Source organism: Octodon degus, unplaced genomic scaffold (assembly GCF_000260255.1).
Source record: "Octodon degus isolate 3935 unplaced genomic scaffold, OctDeg1.0 scaffold00105, whole genome shotgun sequence".
NCBI classification, from domain to species: Eukaryota; Metazoa; Chordata; class Mammalia; order Rodentia; family Octodontidae; genus Octodon; species Octodon degus.
This window is the reverse complement of record NW_004524681.1, coordinates 430395-438663: the sequence shown is the minus strand read 5'-3', so window position 1 is coordinate 438663 and position 8269 is coordinate 430395. Positions and strand designations below refer to the sequence as shown.

At 48.3% G+C, this 8269-nt stretch overlaps 1 protein-coding gene across 5 annotated transcripts in view; it reads right to left on the bottom strand.

Moving 5' to 3' along the window:
- Positions 1-1294: 1294 nt before the first annotated feature.
- Nedd4 (neural precursor cell expressed, developmentally down-regulated 4, E3 ubiquitin protein ligase) overlaps positions 1295-8269 on the bottom strand; it is a 122505-nt gene continuing 115530 nt past the window's right edge. For all 5 annotated transcript variants that reach the window (XM_023724018.1, XM_023724019.1, XM_023724020.1 and 2 more), the window contains 5 exons: positions 6818-6877; positions 6629-6736; positions 5945-6041; positions 4355-4427; positions 1295-4071 (listed from right to left, as the gene is read on the bottom strand). In XM_023724018.1, the coding sequence (XP_023579786.1) occupies positions 3969-4071; positions 4355-4427; positions 5945-6041; positions 6629-6736; positions 6818-6877 (441 nt within the window). In that variant the 3' untranslated portion in view covers positions 1295-3968. The remainder of the gene's footprint in view (positions 4072-4354; positions 4428-5944; positions 6042-6628; positions 6737-6817; positions 6878-8269) is intronic.

Here is an 8269-nt window from a genome sequence, read left to right as displayed (position 1 = left end):
GTGAGAACTGTGTAAATGAAGCCCTGAAGTATAGCTCTGTTCCTCTGCAGGAACAAGGTGAGGTGAGAGGGAGAACCTTCAGGCAGAACAGGCACAGAGAGGCCTGAGTGACAGAGACATGGAGCAGCCTGCAGGAACGGCAGGGGCTCAGGTGAGGCCTGGACATGGATCCGATCCATATGCAAGGTGGGCTGGGACCCCACAGGAGGGGAGGGCTCCAGCCTTGGGCTCTGGTGTCTGTTTGTCTCCCACACACCACAGCAGCATGCTCAGGTTTGTGTGCTAACTGGAAAGCATGGTGGTTGGTACAGCACAGAGCTCAGCCTGAGGAATTCATGATGGCTTCCGGGCTACAGGGAAAGCACTCCTGGCTCTACAAGGCCCTTTCTAAGGCTGTTGAAGCTCAACATCATTTGTAAAGCAAATGTCACAGGCAGGGCAGCAGGGACTTTCCCTGTGGCCAGCAGATGTTTGGGCTGCAGTCTGTCTGGCCAGGGAAAACTCTGGGGAACGGGGTGCAGGCCTGGACTTGGGGTTTTCAGGGAAGGTCTGGTGGTGGAGGAGCCTGGGGCTGAAGTAGCACCTTCCTGGGGCAGGTGGGGTACAGTTGATTCTCTCCCCAAGAAGCCAGCCCTTTGTTGCTGGGCCCAAACACCCAGCACAATATAAAGGAGGAAATGGTTTATTTTGCTCACGTTTCAGAGGTTCACGCCATAGTCAGCTGGCCTCAAGTAGAAATGCACTGGAGGGCTAGGGGAGAAGAGCTCGGACAGCAGAGCCAGGCGCGGGCTCCAGCGGGCCTGACGGGCGCACGCGCCTTGGAGGGCACAGCGGAGCAGGGCTCGGGCAGCAGAGCCAGGCGCGGGCTCCAGCGGGCCTGACGGGCGCACGCGCCTTGGAGACACCCAGAGCGTGCTCTGCTGCGGCCTAGCACGCCATGGAGCCCAAGTGTCAAAGCTTCTCACTTGAAACTGGGTGCTGCCGGAGGACAAGACAACTGAGGCCTCACCACTCAGAAAGAACACCTTTTCTCACAGGAACCCTGTTATCAACAGCAGTGTGTCTGACACCTAGTCCCTTTACTACATTTTTCGTCTACTGAATAGTTCATTATCAAACAGACTTTTAGAGATTGACTGTGGTCAGCTCATCAGATATAAATTCAATATTGTCTTGAGCATTAGACAATATCACCCAGCACACTGGCTTAAAAATAGTACTATTTAAAAGTGATTCACAATTGTTTTTAAAATTAGAATAGAACTTTATTTGCGCAAGATTTTTTAAAAATTGTTTTATACTTTAAAGTATGCAATAAATTTGACATATTAACCTTAACATATATTTACCATATAAGATTTTTTAAAAGACTGTCAAATAGCTTGTAATCAAAATGAATTGAGTGTAACTTGGTATTTATATGGAATAACTTCAGCATTACACATATAAAATAAAATGAATGCCATGTAAGTTTTCACTTGTAATACAGTTTTATGTTAAGTTTGATGAGACGGCATGAGCTGGGGTTCTGTGCTGGGGATTTCTAGGGACATGTGACATCCTTGCCTCTCAGAAGGATCCTCATGGCTCCCTCGGAGGATGCCCCAGGGAACTTTCTGCCAAAGGTGAGGCTCTAGATGGAGTGGGGAAGGCTGGGCGGCAGGGGGAGTCTGGTCTCACAGACAGCCTTCAGGCAGAGCTGCAGGATGGTGCAAGCCTTGTCACTAGGTGGAGAAGGCCTGGCGCTTTCTGAAGCTCTGATGCCTGTGGGACTTCACAGAAGTGATGTTCAAATAGCCATGGGAAACCATACTTTCATGAAGTACCTTTCACATTCAGCTGTATGTCTTGAGGAAAGTTCCTGAAAACACTGGCCCACGCTGATGCCACCTTGAATCCGGGAGGCGAGGTCCACTTCAGACACATGCATGCAGTGTCCTACGTGTCCTGTCTCCTCCACAGCCATGCTCCATTCTCTTTTCAGATGAAGATTCTCGGCTGGCGCAGTCAGCGTGGAACCGCTCTAGGCACAAGCCAGTGGCACACTGCAAAGCCTCACGCAGGCCTTTCTGGGCATGCGCTCTCCAGAGCTCACCACAGTCTTGCGTGACGTAAGGTGGACTCCGTGGTGCTTGTTTGACTGGGAAAAAATCAGGAGCCCACAGCAGGTGACAAAACAAGCTCCACACCTGCAACGCAGAGGACACTTGAGACGCAGGCAGACGCCCTCACCTGTGAATGGCTCTACAAAGCGGTGGCGGGGACTTTGAAAGCTGGGTTTGCTGCTGTCCTTGGCACCTCGAGCTGGTGCTTTCCATGCTACTCCCCAGCAAATGTGGGCCCATGCTCAAAAGCACTGTTACAAGACCCACAGAGCATCTGTTGTATCTAAGAAAGGTCACAACACATACTTACAGCTATCACCAAAATACCATATTAAGAAACAGGTTTAATTCTGTGTGAGACCATTTTCTGAATAATATGCCAGTACAGGGATGAAACACAGAAATAAAGTCTTGACGCACTCCATCTTTGTGAATGCCCTGGGACCAAGAATAGTCCTATGCCTACAATCTCAGCACTCTGGGAGGCTAAGGCAGGATGACTGCAAATTCCACCTCAGCTTGGGCAACTCCATAACCCAGCAAGACCCTGTCTCAAAATAAGAAACAGAAAGGGACAAAGGAGCAAGCATGTAGCTCACTGAAAAGTTCCGGGGCTTAATCCCCAGTGTCCCCAGACCCAGCCTTCCGTTTCGACTTCTTGTGCTCACCCTCCTTGGCACTGCTCACCAGCCCATTCATGCGCTTGTACATGCTTGAAGCTAGAGCTGAGCCGCTTCCCACTTCCACCAGGCCCCGCCCAGCACGGTGGGTGCCGTGCCTGGCAGTGTTCAGACCAGACCTGGGCTGCTTCTGCGGTCACTTCTACCTATGGCACTGCACCTACAGGCTCTGGGTTTGTAACAAACCACCACGGTTGACACAGTAAACAGTATTTTTTAGAAAGGATGAGAAATATGGTAACACATTTAATACAAATTTTGCATTTAACTATTCTTTGGCTATTTTAAGCACATTATTTGGTTTTTATATGAAGGTGATACTAAAAATATAAAAATGCAACTAAGAAATGAGCTTTACCTGTAAACATTAAACCCTGTAAACATGAACTCACTACACAGCATGTGGCTTTAAGGAGGGACAAGCAAAGGCAAGCTCTGAACCCCGGCCTGCTCTGCTAGGCGCAGAGGCGCTGCTCCGGTGGACCTGAGCGCCTGAAGGAGAGCCGCACCCCACACGGAGCACAGGAGGAGAGGCTGCACCAACCCGGCGCGTCCTCCGTGTGGCCGTGCCCACATCTCAGGAGCCACCGTGTTCAGGAAAGCATCATATTAATGAAAGCCTAATACTTGTAAGGTGAAGAAGTGAGCAAGTTTTCTGCAAGTCAACTGACTAAAATTATAGGTGATACAGTCTCCAAGGTTTTTCCAAAACTCCAGGGTAAGGTGCATTAGGCAAGTTGTATAAAACAATAAATAGCTGCAAGTAGCACTAAGTACACTGTAGTTTACTCATGATTAAAGTACTTTTTCCAAAAAGCATCAAATTTTTCACGCAACATTTATCACAGATATTTCACAGTTATAATTTCAGTAGTTTAAGGAAGACCTGCCTGCAAATACTCTTAAGAGGTAAACGTTAAGGACAAAACCCACCACTTCAGGCACCTGGACTCAGGTGTTAAGAGAGCAAACTCTAGAGAGGGGGAAGTAACTGTGCAAATGCATATGACTTAAAAGCTACTGAACTAATGACTGTCATACAATTTCTTCTAATGTTTTAACAATTTTCTCCAATATCTGTGAAGAATCAGTGGCTGAGTTTTAGTAGTTCCCTGTAAAGTTTAAGACACAATTTTGTTTATAAAACTGTGGCAGCAAAACACCCTTGATTGTTATTTGTAATCTAATCAACTCCATCGAAACCCTGAGTGTTTTCAATTGCCATCTGAAGTTTATCCCATAATTCCTCAAACGATTCATAGGGTGGCAAGTCCAAGCGATTGAAGCTGAAAGAACAGAGAGGAGCGGTTAGCAGAGGCAGACAGCCAAGGCCCACAGGGGAGTCTGGGTGAGGGGCAGCACTGGGGCCTTCCCATCCCCACTGCGACCTGTAAGTATCTGCCTCCTCTGCCATGCAGCCACCAAGAGGGCTGCACTGGCCCTCCAAGGACAGCCATGCTGTGTGATGGCGGAAATATGACCACTTAGGGGGCCTCCCCACCTCCCAGCTTCCTGGGCTCGAGGGGCGCAGGCGCCTGCTCCAAAGGGCTGTGATCCCTGCACGCTTACCAGGTGTGAGCCCTGGGCAGCTTCTCCGGGGCGCCCCACTGCTCCACCGTGAAAGGCTGTGGTCCGCTGGAGCCTGGAAGGAAGAAGCGTTCCTCGGTTTCCTCTGGCCTGCCCTAGGCTTTGCAAAACCATTTTCTGGTGTGGAACTTGGACACACAGGGTCCTATTCTGGTCTCTTTAAGCTCTAAAGAAATGAAGGCTGTCCTGGGCCTGACAGAATGAGGAGCCCTGTCTGTGACTGCCCGAGTGCCCGCCCCAAGTGTGGGATGACCGAGGGTGCGCCTGCTGGTTCCTGGTCTGGACACAGCAGCAGTTCTAGATGTGATTTTTTACCTAAGTTCAAAGAGAAAACGAGCGTCTTTTTCAAGTCCCACAAAAAATAGCTTTAACTTTTTCTGATTATATGTCACTGTAAGCATTACAGTAAAAATAAAACAGAATGAAGGATTAAAGATCGCATCAAATTCAACCTTGAATTCTGTCTCAGAACTGGCCAGGAACCTTGTCTGAGCACATGCATGTCCCCAGAACTTTCTGCGCATGTGACAATGGTGCGGGGTCTACGTTTTCTTCATAATGGACATTTTTAGAAACTGCTGCTTTTTCCTTCAGCATTTTCACTTAGTTCTTCCTTCTGTAATCCTGAACATCTGCCAACTACCAGATAATTGATGCTGACAATTTATCTCTAATTTTCCACTTTTCTTCATGTCTATGATTGTGTGCATATGTGTAATTACCAGAAGTAGCACCAAAACATTTAATATTCTCAATTTTTTTTTTTTTTTTTTTTTGTACCTGGGATTGAGCTCAGGACTTTGTGCTTGCCAGCAGGAAAGTGCTTATTCTACTGAGCTATCTTCCCGGCCCAATATTTTCAATCTTTTCACATGCCACCCATCACAATTATTACACCCACAGCTGAACTCTCAGTACTTTTGCCACTGGTCTGCCCAACGTGGAATCTTATTATACATATTTCTATCTGCCTTTTGATAAATAATCTATTATGAAAACTCCAAATTGATTGACAAACTTAACACTTTAACTGCAATTGCAGAATAAGGAGACTTGGGCCAAGGGGACCACTGCAGTTTTCTTTAGCCCAGCTTTCCCCAGACATCGGCTGCAGTGGCACTGTGTACTGGAGCACGGCTATTAATGTTCTGTGGGCACTGAACACTGCCTGGGCCACCAGCTTGAAGGTAACTCTGCTTCTGCCACAGTCACTGTGGAAGCAGATGTGAATCCCAGAACAAAAAGCAACCGAGCCACTCCCCAGAATTTCCCTGCAATCTTGGGTCAGAAGGCAGAAACACGTCCAGACGACTCCCATGCTACCTGAGTCATACTCAAGATCTTAATGCTTTTTAAAAGTTAAGTTCAGGACATTAATATAAGTGACAAAAGCCTGAAGACTGACCCACCAGGAGAACGACAGCTGGCTTCACTTTTTTTAAAAGAGCCAAGGAAAGGGGGCCGGGGAGATGGCTCAATGGAATAAGCACTTGCCTGGTAAACACAAGGCCCTGAGTTCAATCCCCGGTTCCACCAAAAAAAAAAAAAAAAAGATCCAAGGAAAACGCTTACCATACAGTTCAGCAAACCCATTCATTGGCACACGGGACGTGCCAGTGACAAACTGAAGTAATCGTGTTCTTTTTTCTGAATCCATCATTAAAACAGCCTGAGTAAGATAAAAAGCTTCACTTAGGGAATAATGCTGGAGAAAAGGTACAAAAAATCATCCTGCAAAATATGCTACCACAATGTAGCTACAGGATTAATGATCACTAAATCTGTGTGTTCTTCACGCTAGCTGTGCCCTGGGTGACTAATAAAGTCTGCACAAAGCTTCTTTCTAAGGCTCCACTACAGCCTCGCAGAGTGCGACTGCAGGCGAGTGCCGGAGCAAGCCTTTCTTTCCAGATGTGACTCATGCTTTTCAGAAATTACAGGGGCCAGGGAGATGGCTCAATGGAATAAGCGCTTCCCTGGCAACTGCAAGGACCCGAGTTCAATCCCCGGTTCTGCAAAAAAAAAAAAAAAAAAAAAGAAAAAAGAAATCACATTTACTGTCCTGGCAGCACACGGCGGGCGGTGTGAGTTCTCCTGCTTTCTAAACACTCCCTTGGCCACAAGAGGCCAGCAAGACAGCCAGAGGTATGTGTGTGCCAGGCTGGCGTGCAGTTCACTGCTTATGAGCAGTTACACAAAGGTGCACACCAACTGCTTTACTGGAACCACGTGACTTATGATGCAAAGCCCCTCTACCTTCCAGAACCACTGCACCACGGGGTGACTTGCGCTGTAGCCATTCTTGTACTTGGTGTGTTCCCGCCAGTCGATCACATCCACATCTCCCAGCCCGCACATGAGAAGCTACACAACGAGAGCCGGGCAGCATGGTCACCAAGAGTGGTGGCAACATGCCTGTTTGCATTTAAATATGGTATTTCTTACCTCTAGTTCATTTTCATCAAAAATTTTGATGAGATCTTGTGGTATTAATTCAAAAAATCCCTGGTAGAAAAGAGATGCATTTAAGAGCCTGGATAGCAGGCTCTGTGGACAAGCAGGCACTGTGGCTTCTGGTGCTGGGGGGGGGGGGGCTCGTTGCTCAAGCCTTCTCATCCACTTGGGGTCTTCACGGGGCTGTGTGAAGAACATGCATTTGCCCACAACCTGGCCTCTCTCATCATCCCTCACATCTACCCTAAACTCTATCCCTCAGCTCTTCCCCTCCACAGCAGAAGTCTACCTGGGTCGGAGCACATGAAAGCAGGCTGGAGCCGAGGGCAGCCCCAAGGCACACGGGGGTCTGGGCCTTGTGTGGGTGGCTCAAGGGGGAAGTCAGTGGAGGAAGAATGTAGTGGGTGCAGGCTTGGGGTCTTGCCTGTGTGTGGTGACTCAGGGCCACAGAGGAACCAGAGAACAGACTGGTCAGCACTGAGCCAGCGACCAAGTACAGCGCAAATATTGAACACATGCTGTTCAGTCAGCTGAAGAAATGAGGAGTCTGCTCAGGCACGGTGTGGCACACCTGTAATACTTTACTTGGGAGGCTGAGGCAGGAGGATCACACATTTGAGGTGAGACTGGGCAACCTAGTTAGACCTGGTCTTGAAACAGAAAAACAAAACAAGAGACTGGTAGTGTGGTGCAGTGGTGAGAGTGCTTTGCCTGGCACAGAGATTTCAATGATAACAGCTAGCTGTGGCATGTGTGGCATAGGTCTGCCATCACTGGCCTGTTACCTATGAGCCTTGGGTTCAATCCTCAGAAAAACATGAAGAAGAGAAGGGAAGAGAAGAGGAAAGGAGAGGAGAGAAGAAAAGAGGAGAGGAGGGAAGAGAAGAGAAGAGAGGAGAGGAGAGAGGAGAGAGGAGAGGAGAGGAGAGGAGAGGAGAGGAGAGGAGACACACACACACAAAAGAGTACCCTGGCAGTAGCTGAGTGCTGTGGCTCAGGAAGCTCAAAGAACTTAAGGACTCATGCTATGAAGAAACAGCCACAAACAGGGCAGCTGTATATTTTGGTAAGTCCAAGTCCTTGGAAAGATTCTTTGGTGACATTGGGGGTGGCACCCAGGCCTTTACAGAGCCATACTCTAGGCCTTCTTTTTTGAGACAGGGTCACTGTAAGTCACTAAGTTGCCTGGGCTGGGCTCAGATGTGCAGTTCTCTGCCTCAACCTCCAGAGTGCTGGGATGACAGCCTGTCCAACCACGCCTGGGCTCCGTCAGGCTCACTGCTTAGACCACCTGTTTTAGTAGAAACATTGACTTGTGGAATATTTTGTTACTATAAAAATACAATGGGGCTGGTGAGATGGCTCAGTGGTCTAAAGCACCTACTTAGAACAAGCTTAGCAAAGCACAGGGACCGCGGTTCAATCCCCCAGCACCACATGCCA